General features: G+C 41.6%; 1 protein-coding gene across 1 annotated transcript in view; it reads left to right on the top strand.

The window, feature by feature from the left end:
* The window catches only part of PRKCH (protein kinase C eta), a 141,853-nt gene extending 125,229 nt beyond the window's left edge, over positions 1 to 16,624 (top strand). The window contains exons 11-14 of the mRNA XM_089522759.1: positions 5,515 to 5,653; positions 8,386 to 8,574; positions 13,133 to 13,276; positions 14,622 to 16,624. Coding sequence (XP_089378885.1) covers positions 5,515 to 5,653; positions 8,386 to 8,574; positions 13,133 to 13,276; positions 14,622 to 14,768 — 619 coding nt within the window. The 3' untranslated portion in view covers positions 14,769 to 16,624. The remainder of the gene's footprint in view (positions 1 to 5,514; positions 5,654 to 8,385; positions 8,575 to 13,132; positions 13,277 to 14,621) is intronic.
* Positions 16,625 to 19,045: the final 2,421 nt, after the last annotated feature.

The raw sequence follows: 19,045 nt of genomic DNA, 5'->3' as shown, positions 1-19,045 counted from the left end.
GATTCCCTACCCACCAATGGCAGCCTTGCCGTCACAGAAGGATCCAGAAAAAGCCACTCAGTAGGACCCTTAAGTGTTTTGGAGCTTTAAGATTAGGCTAAAATTTGACTGTGAATATAGAGGTACATAAAATAATGGAGGGTGAGGTTTGAAGGAGGTTTATATTTCTCTTTCCTAGAATACTAGAATTTGGGAGTGCCTAATGACATTGATTAATAGGAGATGTGGAAATATTAAAATAAGTATTTCTTCAGAGCACAATTCACATGGGATTTGATGGTGTAAGATGTAGCCCTAGCTCAGTGGAAGGTCACTTGCATTTTATGCACAGGTTCGATCTTGATTAACTCTGGGTATACGTGGGCAGATGGTTCACAGACAGTGTGGAAACAAAACTAATATGATACAATTTTCATGTGTCTTTATGCATTTGAGGAGCTTACTCTATGGTTTGAGAGTCAGCGTGGTGTAGTGGTTTGAGCATTGGACTAACTCTGGAAATCAGGGTTTGATTCCCTAATCAGCCATAGAAACCCATGGGTGACTTTGTGTGAGTCATGCATTCTCAGCCCCAGAAAATCCTGTGATAGGGTTGCCTTAGGATTGCTATAAGTTGCTATAAATGATTTGAAGGCACACAAATATAACTGCATAGTTTGGCGGCCGGGGTGTGTGTGTCATATCAAAATTATGCTGATTTTTTTTAAAAAAATATGGGGCGAGGGGCTTGGCATCACTGGTGAGAAGCTTCAGGTGCCACAAAAGTGGGGACCAGTGGCTCAGTTTCCCCATCCCTGGTCTAACATAATAGGACATATATGAGAACCCTCTTTCAGCCAGAGAACCAATTTGCACATTATGGAGGACCACATTCCAGTGATGGTCAGGAACACAGAAAAAAGGAATAAGGTGAAAAATAAAGTGGGCCCTTGGTATCCGCTGTGGTTGGTTCCAGGACTCCCTGTGCATACCAAAACCCATGGATGCTCAAATCCCATTAAATTTCAGTAAGGCCTTTGACAAGGTTTCCCATGACATTCTTGCAAACAAGCTTGTAAAAGGTGGGCTAGACAAGGTAATTGTTACATGGATTTGTAACTAGTTGACTGGCCGAACCCAAAGGGTGCTCAACAATGGCACCTTTTCATCCTGGAGAGAAGTGACCAGTGGGGTCCCACAGGGCTCTGTCCTGGGCCCAGTGCTATTCAACATCTTTATCAATGACCTGGATGGCAGAATTGGGAGCATACTTATCAAATTTGCAAATGACATCAAATTAGGAGGAATAGCTAATACCCCAGAGGACAGGATCAACATTCAAAATGACCTGAATAAACTAGAAAGCTGGGTCAAAGCTAACAAAATGAAATTCAACACGGAGAAATGTAAGGTACTGCACTTAGGGCAGAAAAATAAAATGTACAGATATAGGATGAGAGACACCTGGCTGAATGAAACTACATGTGAAAGGGATCTGGGAGTCCAAGTAGACCACAAGTTGAACATGAGTCAACAATGCGATGCAGCAGCTAAAAAGGCCAATGCAATTTTAGGCTGCATCAATAAAAGTATAGTGTCTAGATCAAGAGACGTAATAGTGCCACTGTATTCTGCTTTGGTCAGGCCCCACCTGGAATATTGTGTCCAGTTCTGGGCACCACAATTTAAAAGGATGTCGAGAAACTGGAGCGTGTCCAAAGGAGAGCGACTAAAATGGTGAAAGGTCTGGAAACCATGTCCTATGAGGAACGACTCAGGGAGCTGGGGATGTTTAGCCTGGAGAAGAGAAGGTTAAGACGTGATATGATAGCCCTGTTTAAATATTTGAAAGGATGTCTTATGGAGGATGGAGCAAGTTTGTTTTCTGCTGCTCCAGAGACTGTAACACAGAACAATGGATGCAAACTACAGGAAAAGAGATTCCACCTCAACATTAGGAAGAACTTCCTGACAGTAAGGGCTGTTCGACAGTGGAACACACTCCCTCGGAGTGTAGTGGAGTATCCTTCCTTGGAGGTCTTTAAGCAGAGGCTGGATGGACATCTGTCGAGGATGCTTTGATTTGGATTTCCTGCATGGCAGGGGGTTGGACTGGATGGCCCGTGTGGTCTCTTCCAACTCTATGATTCTATGGCCCGTTACTCACAGGCAGCTAGTACGTCCTGGGGACGTACTAGCTTTAGGGTAACTGCGTGGCTTACACTTGCACTTAACCCTATTACGGACCAAGTCCGTACAAGATGGTGGTGGCCATTCTACACAGCCGCTGACATTTTGACGTAACGGACACTCTGCATCCGCACGTTGCGCCCCAGAAGTGACACCGCGAGTGTGCGACTAGCGCCTCGCGGCGTCTCTTCTGGGGAGCAAGAAGGAGCGCGATTTTCGCGCTCCTTCTTTGCTGCATCCGGGAACCGCGCCGTTTGGCTGCTGCGGTTCCCAGACGCAGGAACTGGCGGTGGCAGCAGTCCGCCACTTCTCGGCGGTCTGTAACGCACCTATGATTCTATGAAATACAGTGGTGTAGTAAAATGGTGCCCATTATATAAAATGGCAAAATCAAGGTTTGCTTTTTGGAATTTTAGAATTTTATTAAGGCATGGATGGTTGAATTCCTGCATGCAGAATCCATGTATAAGGTGGGCCCACTGTACCTGTTTAGCTTAGCTAAAGTTTTTATTGCAAGTAACTGTGACTTATTGGGTGAGGCATTCCAGCCTTTCAGGTTAGGAGAAAAATCTATGCTAAAGCTGGTAAAGCACCAAACTATGTTGCAATGTGAGCATATGAGCCTTTGAGCAACCCAGAAGTCCAGATTTGACACCCGAGTCTTAGTACCTTCCAACCATCTTGATTTGGCAGGGGCAGTCTGGATCCTCTGTTATCCACTTTTCCAGCTGCTTTAAAAGTGCCCCAGTTTCTCTCTTCTCTTCCTACTTTTCTCCTTTTGTCCCCCTTTGTCTATTTCAATTGCTGCAAACCAAGGTCAAAGTGCAAAAGTGATTTACACTGCATTACCTAAGCAGGAAGAAGAGAAGGCAGTGGTATCTTGCCCTTCCCAGTAGGTTCAGGCAAAAGCAAACTGCTTCAGCCTTTCCTAGCTTGTGGGTCCTTCCTCATAAATAACTTTTGCTGCTTTGACCATGCTCTGATGTTCCTCTGTGAAATGTTGGAGGGTATGGATCTGAGGTTCCCCACCCAGCTTCTTAAGTTCTTATGGTGGTCACTCTATCTGAGAGTGCTGGGTTCCTGGATATCCTGGTCATCAGATAGCTGCTTTGTAAAGCTGTATTTTTTCCTCAAGTATCTGAAGCACGTATACTTACTTTAGACACTTCCTACAAAAAAAATGTGTGTGGGTATTTAACAGCATATCCATTCTGCAAATTACTGATACTGAGGATTGGTGCCAGATGAGGCAAGTCCAAAACCTACTGCTTTCTGTGTCTTATTCTCATCAGTAGGAGAGAGAAGATTGTTTGCCAGGTAAGTTGATTGCTAACTTTGGACACAGCAAACCCTGTGAATTCCACACAGTAGGAGAAAATGGCCAAGATACCATGAGAAGGCTGAGTCATTTGAAGAAATGCAAGCAGAAAGAAATATTGTGCAATGCTCCTGAGCAGAATGTTCATAGCTCAGTTTTCCCCAGATGAATTCCATTTGTCAGAGAGCCATTAGAAATCACTGCTACCAAAGGCACATTGCTACAGATATTCCAATGTGCTGAAGCAATTTACCCGTGGATTTGCACTTGCTGAACCACAGTTATTATGAATTATTCAACATGTGGCATCCAGAATGTAACACAGAATGGAAAGTTCAGTGGAATTAATGTACAGTATACAATTTTTATTGCTGCTGTTAGAGGGTTGTGGAGGGCATGTGGAGAAAAACCTTGATGAGTGCCATGTATTTGCAAAATGGAAGAAATGTAAAAAGAGCAAGAGGCTCTTTATGAAATATTGCAACATAAAACTTTTGTAGAACATAATCCACTCTCTGACAGATGTGAAAGGTAAGATGTAATGACAAATCCTCCATCCAACAGTTTGTGGTTGCAGCAAAATTAGAGCCTAGAAATGCTGACAAAGGGACCTGTCATAAGTTCCTTTTTTGGCAACATTTTGCTATATTTCAAAAGTAACTCGATGAATGAGAGACAGACACCCATAATAATAAGTCCTTTTTACTGTAACAAGGGTGAAGCAAAGTTGCATCAAAGTGCAAAGTACTGTAACTCAAAAGAACCTGTAATGAGTTAGGTTTTTTTAATATAAAAAGTATGCAATAATATTACATCCCAACTAAAGGTAACTCTGTGAACAAGAATGACACTGCATCTGAAGTGAATGGTGATAAGTCATGCATTATGGTTACCTTTAAAAGTAACCTTACTTTTAAAGGGAATTTTAAGAGGCATTAAAGCCTGGGGTCAAGTCATGTGGGCAAATTCTTCTTCAGTGTTATACCTTATATGCTTGACTATATGTTGACCTCATGTATAGGTTGAGGGCAGATTTTAGGGTCAAAATGATCGATTTTGATATGACCCGTGAATAAGTCAAGAGTAAAATTTAGGAGCATCTAACAAAGGATATAAGGAATGAAGCAAATGAAAACAATGCCAAAGAACAAAATTCCAGCAGGCATAACTGTTTGTTCTCATACTAAAAACTGGATGGATAAGAGAGTAGAGTGGGGTCAGTGCTTCCAAGACAGATTACACACTTACCTTTCACAGGGGATGGCGTCTTTTTAAAAAGATAAGAGTTCAAGTACAGTACTTACGTTGACCCATGGATAAGTCAATTCAGGTTTTTTGGATCAATTTTTACCTAAATTTCTAGACTTATACATGAGTATATACAGTAGGTTCTAAAGGCGTGGCATTTTGGCTGTCCTTCACTGCTTGTTGATATCCTGAAGTCATCTGTCTCTTCACTGTTGGAAATACTAAATCGAATACTAAGTAGATGGCCTCTGGTCTGAATCATAGGGACTCTTCTTTTGTTCTTGCACAGATGTTAGCAGAGGATTCAGAGAAAGTCAGGTTTCAGATCTAGTATACTTCCTGTCAGCCTGAGTTCTGATTGTGTTGTTATGAATAGTTGTTTTTAGACACTGTTGGTTTCTCTAATCCAAGTAACACAGTGGTTAACATCTCCTTTCTCTATTATGTCAACAGTGAAACTTATTGTGGTCTAGAAGGTATTTTTTAGCATCACTTGGGAAAATTCTCCACCCTGCATGAAAAGAGAATTTGTAGGTGATGCCTGCATTGATGTTGGTCTTCTACTCCTTTTACTCAGTTCTGTTCCATTTCTTTCTGAATTAGGGGTATTCATATGGTAAAAATAATCCAGGATGACTCTGGGTTGAATCTCTGTAGTTGACTTGCATCCTGAATGCACCCAATTAAGGTGTTAGTGGGGGGGAGGGGGGCTGCTAATGACTTCTAAATAACCTCTTAGTGTGCTACCTACAAGCTAATAAATATCTATCACTTTGCAGGGATCTGAAGCTGGACAATGTACTGCTAGATCATGAGGGACATTGCAAGCTGGCAGACTTTGGAATGTGTAAAGAAGGCATCCACGATGGAACCACCACAGCAACCTTCTGTGGAACACCTGACTATATTGCCCCAGAGGTACAGGAATGATTTCACCATCTTTCTCACAGTTACTTTTCAGAACTTCACATTTTCTATCAGTAAACTACAACCAAATACAACCAAATCCACATAAGAGAGGTACCTTTATTGACCAACAGAAAATACATCATGCAAGCATTTTTTGCATTTTGGTTGGCTAATAAATATAATGTAATATAATAATAAATCCTTTCTGGCTTTTACATTTTGCTGTACTTGGTGCATGGCCAACAAGGCCACCCCTTAATATATTTCCTGGATTTCCTGTTGATGTATTTTGTGAAACAGAATGGCAAGGCAGGTTGTGGAATCCCCTTGCTCCTGAGGGCAGAATAAATTAGCAAACATTTGCATAATTTGGGTTGCATCATTAACACTATATTTAATTTTGTATGACATAGCATTAGACATTGCATAGAGTTCACACAGTTGTCACAAAATTGGGAACAGAGCATGGAAAAGTTACATTTTGAGAACCAGAACTCTGAGAGTCTCCCAGCCCAGCATGGCCATTGGATGAGGAATTTGGGTTGTATTGATGCGAAAAAGTAAATTTCCCAAGCACTGCTTGTTATGACCATACCCACCCACACACAGAGCAATGCTGTCTTGGAAGTTGCAATTCAATAAAGTAACTTTCCTTACCCCTGCTTGATCCTTTTCTGTTCACAATAGAGAAGTTGTATGTTCATGGGTCACTTGTTTTGAGCATGAAGTGCCATACAGGAGTCTGCTGCATGCACATGGCCAGAACACAAAAGTAATGGAATATTTGCTTTCCAAGTGAAAATTCATCATGCATACTCAATGACTACATGGCAGAAAGCTGATTGGTTCTTAACCCGAGTCTCTGGGTCTTTGTCTTAAATGTATGCACTCCACGTTGTACATGGAATTCAAAGACATTGCCATGTTAGTCAGGAAAAACAGTATTCAAAGGGATCTTGAGCACCTTTGAGACTAACTGAAAGAAAGAAGCTGGTAGTGTGAGTTTTCATAGACTTGAGCCTTCATGCATCTGAGGAAGTAGACTCAAGCCTAGAAAAGCTCATGCTACTGGCTTCTTTCTTTCAGTTAGTCTCAAAGGTACTACAACATCCTTCTGCATACTTTTTGTACATGGGTATTTCTGGATGAAGCCTTGGGCATTATCATTTCACATTTCAGAATCTCCTTTTTGCCTCCTCTTTGACTGTGTAGTTCACACGTTTAATTTGTTTTTTCATTTCTTTGACATGGTTTGCATGTGCATATTCAGTTCTTGCTTTCCCAACATCTGATGATATGTGAATTGTCTGCGCTGGAAAATGAGTGAGAATGAAAGTTGCATCCATGATGTTAAAGCAGTGATGTTATACCCTGGGTGACAGCAGAGGCCTAAGACATCAGGAGTCTGGACACTGCAGCACGTGGGAGAGCTTCAAGCGAGTAACTTGCTCCAACAAGATCTGAAGTTCAGTGGAGACCTTGGCCTGTTACAGACAGCCAAAATAAAGCTGCTTCGAGTCACAGTGGAGGTATGGTGTTTCAATGATGCATGCGTCCTAAGAGTCCAGAAGTCGCACCAAAGCCACGCTCCAGCCCTAAGGACTGGAGCATGGCTTTGGTGTGGCTTCTGGACTCTTAGGACTCATGCATCATTGAAACACCATGCCTCCACTGTGACTCGAAGCAGCTTTATTTTGGCTGTCTGTAACAGGCCCTTGTGTTCTTTTTGAACCACACCTACTCTTCTTAAAGCAGGGATGAGCAAACGAATGACCAGTTTTTACCCTGGTACACACATCCAGTAGATCATGGATATGCATCTCTGGAAACCCAGAAAGGATGTCACTTTTAGTTTCATTTTTGGCTGAAAATTGTCGGGGTGTGTGTGTGTGTGTGTTGTATTTTGAAATTTTGGTAGGATCAGCGGAGATAAATTGAGGCAAATCATTGTGTTTAAAAGTCATTTTTGCAACAGTTCGGACTATTCAGGGAATTATTTTCTACACTTTTAAAAATTTGGGAGGACTCAAGTGCATTCCTCCAAAAGATGAGGCTACATGCAGTTTTTAGGCTATACTTTCCACGCTCATGTCTTAAATGGCCAGCTTTGGTCTGCAGATTAATAGAGCTTATGATCAGGCCTGCTGCTGGTGTTGGCTCCAGGAACTGTGGAGCTGTTGAAAAAGGGCAAGCTATCTTAGTGCTGGAGCACGTTTCATGGTCCACCAATGCCAGCCTGTGTCTATGGATCTTTGTAAGAAGTGACTCTGCTTTGTTGGGTCCACTATTTCCAGTATTTATGGGCTCTTTGGTCTTTGACTTCCCAATTGTGCTTAGGTTTGATACCTCCTCTGTTGACATCATTGATTCCTCAGTCCCTGAATCCATCTCTAAGTTATTGGTGGACTTCTTGTTTATGATATGCAATGTTCCAGTCACATAAAGGACTACTGAGCATTTGATGCTGCAAATGTCAACAAATGGTGACCCTGAAAATCTGCAACAAAGGGTCAACAAATGATGACCTGCAAGTCTGATGCAGACTTTAATTTTAGAATATTTGTGTGGACTGGAGAGTCCTGTTCATGAGTTGACAGGAAACTCTTATCTGTGTGTGGTGTTTATTTATTTATTTTTTATTTGACACAGGCAAATCATCACTTGATGTTGCAGTGAAGACCAGACAGAAATTCTGAGTAGCTGGGCGGTGTTATTGATTTGGTCCCTTCATTTCATTGCAGATTTTACAGGAGATGCTATATGGTCCTGACGTTGACTGGTGGGCAATGGGAGTCCTACTCTATGAAATGCTTTGTGGTCATGCTCCTTTTGAAGCCGAAAATGAAGATGACCTCTTTGAGGCCATCCTCAATGATGAAATTGTCTACCCTACTTGGCTCCAGGAAGATGCAGTGGCAATCCTGAAAGCTGTAAGTATACTCCCAGGTTTGACACATTGACTTATTGTTTCTATCAAAGAATCATAGAATCACAGTACTGGAAATGGTCTCATGGGCCACTGAATCCAACCATCTGCTCAGTGCAGGCTTTCCAGGGAGAGCATCCCCGGCAGGTAGCTGTCCAGTTTCTTTTTAAAAACTGCTCAAAGAAAGAGACCCCACTACATTTCTAAGCATTTGGTTCAGTTGCTGTACTGCTCTTAATGTCAAGAAGTTCCTTCTAAGGTTCAGTCAATCCACCACACCGTAACTTCAAACTATTAGACCTGTTCTTGCCCTCTGGGGCAGCAGAGAAAAAGTTTGCCCTTTCCATTCTGTGGCAGCCCTTTAGGTATTTACAGAGTCCAATAATGCCACCTCTCAGACTTCCAAGATGAATATGCCCAGCTTCTTCAACCTTTCCTCATATGTTTTGTTCTCCGTATCTCTTATCAACTTCATTGTCCTCTGAACCTGCTTCAACTTGTCTATATCCTTCTTAAAATAAGCCGCCCAGAACTGAATATGGTACTCCAGATGAGGCCTGACCAGTGCAAAATATAGTGAGACTATCACTTCCCTGGACTTGAAAACTAAGCATTCGCCTTCTTTGCTGTAGCATCACACTGTTGGCTCATGTTCAGCCAGCTCTTATGGTTTCATGCCTGTTATTAAAGAAATAGAGAAGTGAATAACTAGAGAAGTTGAAAAGGATCCCTAGTGACTAGCTACTCTCCTCTTTCTTATAATGACAGCTGTGTATGAAATTATGTTTGGTGTGGAGAAAATGGAAAAGGAGACATTTTCTCCCTCGCTCATAACACTGTTTTATCTGATGGCATTCAGTTAAGTCAAATTATGAAAGTTTACAGATAGATAAAAGGAAATATCAGATCCTGTCTGATTTTGGAAGATAAACATCAGATCCTGTCTGATTCTGGAAGGTAAGCAGGCTCAACCCTGGTTGGACCTTGGATGGGAGACCACAAATGACTACCAGATGCTGTAGGCTATATTTCAGAAGAAGGAACTGGCAAAGCCACCTCTAAGTATTCTTTGTTTAAAAAAACCCTATGTAATTCATGGGGTTGCCATGAGTTGACAGGCAACTTGAAGGCACTTACACACACACACACATACACACACACACACACACACACACACACGTACATACATACATACATAATGTAGAGACATCATGACCAGGAGCCAGTGGTTTTCAGTGCAGGGAGTGTAGCGGCTGAATGATGTAGTAGTTTGACTATCGGACTATGACTCTGGAGACCAGGGTACAAATCCTATGGAACCGACTGGGTGATCTTGGGAAAGTCACACTCTCCCAGCCTCAGAGGATGGGAATGGCAAACCCTCTCTGGAGAAACTTGCCAAGAACCCCCATGATAGGGTCACCTTAGGGTCCCAGGATTCCATAGGATGGAACCATGGCAGTTGAAGTAGTATCAAACTGCATTATTTTTGTAGTGTAGATGAGGGTTTAGTCTAACTAAGGTTCAAAACACAAGGCAGAAACAATCCTGTTTGAGACCACTTTAAGTGCCCTGGGAATTGTAGTTTATTGTGGGAACAGAGCTCTCTGACAGAGAAGGCTAAATATCTCACAAAACTACAGTTCCCAGAATCCCCTAGCATTGAGCCAGGGCTGTTAAAGCAGTCTTGAACTGTGTGTTTTGGACCTAAGCCACTTTTCTCAGTGGCAGCCCTGGCTTTAGTTTTATCTAGGCTGAATGTGAAGCAGACAAATAACAAGATCTGAAATTCAGCCAGGCCAATTTCAAATCACTGCAGGCAGCTACTGTTTTTATGACATTTAGTGTCTCCATACGTAGTCTCTCTCTGGTATCAAGAAAACAAAACAGGAAAGGCTGTGTCTGCAGTTCTCAGGCTTCTTCTCCTTAGAAATCCCCATGAGAAGGAGTCTGTTTCCTCTGGGGTAGTTTTGCCATTTCCTTTTTGGAGCCATATTACTTTCCCAAAATCCCCCTTTGGGTGGAAGGTCTTGGCAGGTCAGTCCTTTTTCTGAAGCATTTTTGAGAAAGCAGCTTCATCAGGAAAACAGCAGTGACCTGTAGATGCAAGGGGAATAGTTTGGAAAGAAAGGCAAACTCTTTTGTGTTCTTGAAGGGAATTCTACCCATATTCCTCCTCCACTGCTTTTAATTAAGAAGCTGTGGTTGGCTTTTCCAAGACAAATAGTATTTCCAAACAATAGGAAAGTCAGTCTACTGGGTAAAGAAGAACTAAAAGAGCATTACTCCAGATAAACAGATCAAACTTCTGACCAGGGTTGACTCCTGCTCACAATATTAGTTCAACATTTAGAGAAGAGAAACATTTCACAAAATTTGCTGTTGTGTGCCTTCAAGTCATTTCCAACTTATGGCGACCCTAAGGCAAACCAGTCATGGTGTTTTCTTGGCAAGATTTGGCAGAGGAGGGTTGCCATTGCTTCCCCCAGAGGCTGAGAGATTGTGACTTGCCCAAGTTCACCCAGTGGGTTTCATGGACGAGTTGGGAATCGAACCCTGGTCCCCAGAGTTGTAGTCCAACACTCAAACCTTCACAGAATAGGTGACAGTTATTTTACAGGGCCATTTTTCTAAAAAGGTGTACATTTTATTTTGCGGCAATTTAAAAAAATATTTTCAAATAAATATTTGAAATGTTATGTCTGTTACACCCATTCCAGAGAAGTGAGGTGCAAAAATAGTTTAAAATAATCCAATGAATTGGATTAATATAAGTAAAAGTATTATTAAAATCCAGTCTGGCTGCTAATGTAGCCGTAGCTGCCGAGGTCTTGAACACAGCACTACAGATTTTCCACATTGTTTTCTAACATGCTTATCATATCTGCCTTTAATAGCCTCCCCTCCCCTCTTAATCTTAAAAAATATTTTATGCTATACACAATTCTACTGAATTCAGTAAGGCTTCTTTTGTCTGTCCAGACAGATGCTTGAAGGCAAACTCTGAGCTTGGAATCAAATCTTTTTAACTAATTTAGTCAGTTTAAGGAATTCCTATATTAAAGAGTAAAAACAGCATCTTTGGAAATGAGTCACCCATTTCTTCTGAGCATAAATCTGTTTTCCATATGTAACAGGGGGATTAGGTATTACAGTGGGTCCTTGGTATCTGCTGGGGTTTGGTTCTAGGACCCCCTGTAGATATCAAAATCCATGGATGCTTAACTCCTGTTAAATACAATGGCATAGTCAAATGAGAGAGCCAGCGTAATGTAATGGTTTGAGTGTTAACTATGACTCTGGAGGCCAGGGTTTGAAATTCAGTTCAGCCATGAAACCCACTGAGTGACCTTGGACAAGTCACTCTCTCTCAGCCTCAGAGGATGGCAATGGCAAATCCCCTCTGAAGAAACTTGCCAAGGAAACCCCATGATATGTTCACTTTAGGATTGCCATAAATTGGAAACAACTTGAAGGCACACAACAACAAGTAAAATTGTGTTCTTTATACAAAATAGCAAAATCAAGGACTGCACTCCCATCACTCAGCATTTCCCAATAAACCTATAACATCTATAAATAAGTCTTTTGCATACCTCAAACATTAAACATACTACATGTTACAATGACCCAACAAAAATATGACAGAATATACCACACTCAGACAATAGCCCCACTATATGATTGGACTCAGGCCCCCAAATTGGGGACATCCCATACAAAACAGGACTCCTGGGGGGCCATCCTGATGCCTTTCTCAAGGCCAGCCACATTGTCCTTATTCCAGAATGCTCTAGCCAACATGAATCAAGGTGGGATGCACAAATATTTACACACAGTTTTACTGCAATACAATTATGAAATGTGTGTGGAAACACATTGCATTTTCCCCACCCCACAAAACTGGAGCGAATACGGTGTGCCCCATCTTTGAGGAAAGATGGAGTTATAGATAAAATTTTTGTAATGCAGCTGCTTCTTTCTTTGGGAACTTCCTTTGATCTCACCAGCCTTTTTTGTTCTCTACATTTATTACTATAGTCTCACCACACCCTCCAGATGTGTTAGACTCTAGTTACCATAATCCTCAAACAGCATGGTAATTTCGAAGTGTTGTCTGGGCTGATAGCAGCTGTTGTCCAGAAAATCAGGAGGATTTGGGGCTAGGGAAGTCTGCCTCTAGGGTGTCTTTCTTTTTCATTTGCTACAAGACCCACGCACCACATCAACCAAAATTTCTGTCTGTGGTAATTGGATTCCCTGGTGGAGGGATAGTTGCAGCCTGACTGGCTGGGCAGAAACCTTTATAAAAGAGGCATTATTGCTAGAACTATATTTATAGGCAGACATGCATTCCTTTCTTGGTGTGTGAGCAGGGTTGTAGAAACCAAGAATATATTTGGATTGGAAGTAACTTTGTGTGCTTTGATGTGCACATGATCGGTCCTACCATGAAGCAAAGTGGCAAATGGCTTTGGTGGCAGATTTCTAATGGTAGTAGTGGCCACCCTAACCATTCCCTTCTTTGGCTAATTCCAACCGCCTTCCCTTTTTTCCCCCAGTTCATGACCAAGAACCCCAAAATGCGCCTAGGCAGTAGTCCCCTTGGTGGGGAGAAAGCTATCCTCCTGCACCCATATTTTAAAGAATTGGATTGGGACCTGCTGAACCAACGCCTGATCGAGCCACCTTTCCGGCCTCGAATTGTAAGTATTGAGGAATGTAGCAGACATCTCTGTATGCTGGCTTAGGTTGTATCTGGCATAGAATCAAAGAATCATAGAGTTGGAAGAGACCACAAGGGCCATCCAGTCCAACCCCCTGCCATGCAGGAACTCTCAATCAAAGCATACCTGACAGATGGCCATCCAGCCTCTGTTTAAAGACCTCCAAGTAGGGAGACTCCACCACTCTCCGATGTCCTTGGAACAGTAAAAAATGAGAGGGCAACTGGTGCATTTATATCAAAGAATGAGGGGAATCTGGGTTTTACAGTGCCTTGCAGAACTCTCTGCTCCCATTTGACTAGTTTCTTCAGATATTACCAATAAAAGATAGTGACTCCAATATTAGTGGGGAGGTGAATCCACTCCGGGTTTTGATCTGAATTTTAAGAGAACTATCCAAGGTGTAGAATCTTACTCCCCTAAAGGGTTCAGCGCCTTGGATAATTCCATTAAATATCAGAATAAAACTTAGAACAGAATTGAGGGGAAAGGTGGGAAAACACTAGCAGCGATTTAGAGGCAAATTTTGAAGTACAGGCTCTTATCATGACAGATCCTATGCCATCTCCCTCAAGGATGGTACAAAACTGTGGGGAGATGTCAAGACCTCTGTGTGTGTGTGTACAGTAATTTTTAGCAGTTTTCAGCTCTTTCAAGAGCAGCTCTTTAGTGAAACATGCCCTTTCAAGGCCAAGCCACCTCTTAATACTTTGGATAGTAGTCCCCTCCTTATCTGTAGGGGGCTATGTTCCAAGACCCCAAGATTGTTTCCACTGTCTACAGATAACTGAAACCTCAGAGTGTAAAACCACAGATAAGGAGGGACGACATTATATTTTCAGATCATGTCTGACTGTGGCTAACTGAAATCATGGAAAGCAGAACCATGGATAAGGGTGGGCCACTGTATACAGCTCATAATTGTTGATGGGAAAACCCATTTACCCATAGCTACTGTGGAAATTACAGCTACACCTAGAGAGAACAAGAGAGTCCAAGTGGGTGGGAGTGGGAAATGATATCGGAGTCACTGTTTATCAAACTTTCATGGGGCATCAACCCTGCAAACCCCATCTCCAGTACACCACTGAATGGAAGATGACAATGTCTAGAACCTGCATAAAATTCAGTGAGTGAAGAAGGGCAATTACATAACAAAAATATCATATTAGATGCCTTTTCTAACTCAGTTTCTGAAAAATTCAGAAAAATGCTTTTTGATGATCACCATGACACCAGTGTGACTTTTCTTCTGGGCATTATTTGGAAAACAAAGCAAATAATTATAGACACTAACATTTTTGTTCCATTTTCCATTTGGCAGAAATCCAAAGAAGATGTGAGCAACTTTGACCCAGAGTTTTTAAAGGAAGAGCCCATCTTAACTCCTATTGAAGAAGGAATTCTGTCTATGATCAACCAAGAGGAATTTAGAAACTTTTCTTACACAGATCCAGAATTAGAGTCTTAGCCACCTCTGGGGAGGCTGACTGGCCTCTCTCTACCCAAGAAAGAAAAACTGCAGCTTAGGATTGCCTAAAAATGGGTTCAGCTGGAAAAATCAACCCAGATAGCTGTGTTGTATTATACAGCATGGAAAGAAAGAGTGGCATTAATTTAATCCCGAAGCCGAGGAGCTGCCTCTTGGAATTTCTGAAGCACTGAGGACAAATATTTATAGCAGGGCAACAAATCTCCTTCAGTAAATGGATGGTGTGGAAAGAGGAATTAGTTTGAACTCATTGGCTGCAAATGTCTCCTGGAAGTTAAAATTTGCAGTGAGTCTGGAGGGTTTCCGGAAGGAGGATAAAATCAACTGTGAACCAAATGGGTGTTAATCCAAGGGCTGGTTTCTCTCAAAATATCTCTTGAAACCACCTTCTCAACACAGGGAAGCCAAAATAAAGAGGATAGCACTGTGACTAGTTTGAACTCTGCCAGAGGAACAGTCCCTGTGGTGCTACCTTGCTTAGAGAAAGTCTATACAATTTTCCTTCACCTGGGCTAATGGGTCTCTGCAAAATATTGGGGGCTGCTGAATAAAAAATGTTTTTTTTTTTTAAAGCGGGGGGGGGTGTACAAAAAGGAAGCGGAATGTGATCAAGATGGATTGTGAATGCCACTGCCATAATTCTGTTTTGCAGAAACCCACATGGGTTTGCCACCTTACTGTTTTTGTCAGATGGATCCAGTCAGGTAAAAGGGGACATGATATGCTCTTATATAATATGTGTAAGGGGGGGGGGGCAATGAGTAGTGAGGGGAGGAAGCTGGTACAAATTACAGGCAGCCTAAATACCTAAAGACACCAGATCTTGTTTGATCTTGGAAGCTAAGCAAGATCAGCTTTGGTTAGTATTTGGATGGGAGACTGCCAACAAATACCAGATGCTGTAAGCTATATTTCAGGGGAAGGAACCAGCAAAACCACCTCTGAGTAATTCTTGCCTAAAAAAAAACCCTTATGAGAATGATGGGGTTGCCATTTAATTTGAAGGCACATACACGCACAATGGGATGTGGCAGACTGGAAGGGATCCAGCTGTGTTGCATAGGTCTTTGACTTACTACTGCCAACTCCAACAATAATGGTAGAAGAGCTGGAAATGGAGAAGCTTGATTTATTTAGCATGAGCTTTCATGGATTTCAGCCCATTTCTTCAGAGACATTGAACTAATTGTCATTTGAACATTGATCTTATCTGAAAAAGTAGATTGTCTGAGGAAGTGGTTTGAAATCTATGAAAGCTAGCTAGTCTGAAAGGTGACACACTAGATTGCTTCCCTCCACCTTTCTTTTTCATCAGGTCTGCCTGACCTCCTGTATAATCCTGTATTTTGTTATGAGGACATTTTATTGCCTGTGTTTTGTGAAATGCCAAGAAAACCCAGGGCTCATTTAGTTTAGTTTTTTTTCCCTTTTGCATCCTCAACAGTTCTCTCCTGTTTAAAACAGAGCATTGTTTTCCCCTCAGTGTGGATTTTACTTTGATTGCCTTTACGAGTGTGTTATTTTGAGGCTCTAAAGACTCATTAAAAAACATGGGGGTTGAAAATTGCAGCACTTGAATTATTTCGCCACTGGCGTGAAGAGTTAAATGGTGGCACCAATCTTGGCCAACCTACACACCAAAAGATGAGCTAATCTGTGCAGTATTTAGTAAATGACAAGTTCCCTATGCACCTCAGTTTACAGCTCTGGGATTTATTTTATATCAGGAGATATAAATTTTCTACCTTGATTCAGCAAGAAATCTACCAACCTTGATTTTAACCAGCCTGTAGTTTCTCATTCATCATGGCATAACCTCCAAAGGGTTCACAAATGAAAACCAAGACACATATGGCCAAGCAATATCAGAGTGTGGCCAATATGGTGTAAGTTGTTAATGTAGAAGATCATCCAGGCTTAGAGATGTAGCAGCAGTTTGCTTTTGCCTGGTCCTGCTGAGAAGAGAAAGGTAACACTCTCTTCTCTCTTCCCCTTCATGCGGAGTTAATGGAGTGCAAATCACTTTTGCACATTGGACTGAGTTTGCAGTAACTGCAGTAAAACTGAAGAAAAGAGGGGAAAGTAGGAGGAGGAGAGAGAGAGACTCTGGGACATTTTCAAAGCTGCTGAAAAAGTGGGACAACAGAGGATTAGTCTGAACTATACCTCTCAAATGGACAGTTGGGGGGGGGATGTCAATGGTTATTTTATTAATAAGCTGCCTCTTCAAAATTGTGCTCAAAAGAACTCATGGCAAGAATAAACAAATGAAATATATAAATACGACAAAACTTTGCCAGAATATATCAGACACATTGTGTGATATATTTGAAATTATCAAGTTTACAGCAACTTTATAATTAAATCTATCCTTGGGGAAGGGCAGGAATTCAAAATCCACATATGAACAATACAGTTGGCCCTCCACATTTGCAGCTTTGGGATTTATCATATAGAGGAAAATTGGAAGTTTAAATAGGGCTTGTCCCATGAAAATTGTGCAATTACTATTAAATCACAATTAAAATTTTCACACACAGTGGTCATTATCCCAGGAATTTCCCAGTGAATGATTTGTTGCTGTTTATTGCCTGGTTATTCCTGGGTTAATGGCGTTTTAATCACTTTTGATTACATTGTCGTGTGAAAAACTTTATCGCAATTGTGTGGTTTTCGTGGGGTATTTCGGGGATGGTGGTACTTTATTCATGACATGTGAAAATCTTAATTGTGAATGCATGATTTTCATGGGATAAACCCCTTTTACACTTCCAATTGTCCCCATGTGATAAACTCCTCTGACTCTTGCAGGTTTGATTAATATGTTCTCTCTAGGAATCTCTATGTCCTCCAGTGCAACTCTGTGGTCACTTCCCACCATTTCAGGAGAAAGATGGGACATATGTACAATAAATAAAAATAAATTTAAAATATAGAGATTTAATAATGGCTTTTCATTTGTGATTTTTCCACTTTCACGGGGTCCTGTGCCCCTAACTCCAATGAATGTGGAGGGCCCACTGTACTCTTTTATTACTGTCACAAAATGATGCTGCAAGCATTTATCCTTCTCAGTGTAGGTGGTAAAACCTGTTTGAGCCAATGCTGTGCAAGAGCTAGATATTTGGATTGGGATTTGGAAAAACAAAGCTTTAATCTGCAAGTCACCTTGAACCCATTTCTCTAATTCTCAACCTGACTTTTCTCACAGGATTGCTGCTAGCTGCCTTAAATCCCAGCACTGGAGAAATCACTTCCAGTCACCATGTTGAGAGGGACTAAACAGAAGCATGTGGAGCTAGCATGGCATTCTGAGGTTCTTATTGGGGCGATTTTGTGTGTTTTCACAAGTTTGGGGAGCTTTCTGCATAGTTTGGGGGCAAGAACTGTTTTTTTTTTTTTTAAAAACACACTTTTTTGAATGGGGGGCTTGGAGGGATGGGTAGGGAGCTTCAGATGCTACAAAGTGTGGCCACCTTTTTTCCACTCCTGCCTTAGGGTGCATCCACACGGCAGCAATAATCTGGTTTGACACCACTTTCACTGCCATGGCTCAATTCTATGGAAATCTGGGAATTGTAGTTTGTTGGGCCACAACAAGCTACAGTTCCAGAATTGCATAGAATTGAGCCATGGCAGTGAAAGTGGTGTCAAACCGGATTATTGCGGCAGTGTGGATGCGGTCTTAGAAATACTGGTCAGCAATAATCAGAGTTCCCCAAGCAGTAGACTGTGGGATCAGGAGGTGGTAGCATGGTAAATGCCTTTTTGGTTTTCATTTTTAACAGAGCAGCCCTTTTCCTCTCCTCACTCCCTTTGCACAAATTTCCATTCCATCACTATGCAAGAGCATACTGGCTTTTGCACTAGGAGTGCATGAGAAGATGTGGTCCCAAACTGGAGGCATGATAACTCTGCTGAGCACATTTAAATAACCAAACAAAAAGTTCCATAGAGCCAAACTTTCCCCTGCAGACCTATCAAAATGTCTTGTGACTCTTTGAAGACCCTCACATTTTATTCAGCATGGGATTACATAGGTTAGACCCTTCTGTAAAGGTCCCCAAAAACCAGATCTAGAAAACCTGACTTTATGGACTACAATATCCAGAATCCTCCTCCAAGCAGTACTTTCTTTTCAGTTGAGTGACACACTTCTCAGTAATATGGTAAATTTCTGTGTATTTCAAACTATGGGTAGGAGGCCACACAATATAGAACAATACTCCATAACAAAAACAAATAAGTTCAGCATG

Source organism: Sceloporus occidentalis, unplaced genomic scaffold, assembly GCF_023333645.1.
Source record: "Sceloporus occidentalis isolate IW3139 unplaced genomic scaffold, rSceOcc1.0.p SCAF_4, whole genome shotgun sequence".
Lineage (NCBI taxonomy): Eukaryota > Metazoa > Chordata > Lepidosauria > Squamata > Phrynosomatidae > Sceloporus > Sceloporus occidentalis.
The sequence above is the reverse complement of the archived record's forward strand: the minus strand, read 5'-3'. Positions and strand labels throughout refer to the sequence as shown.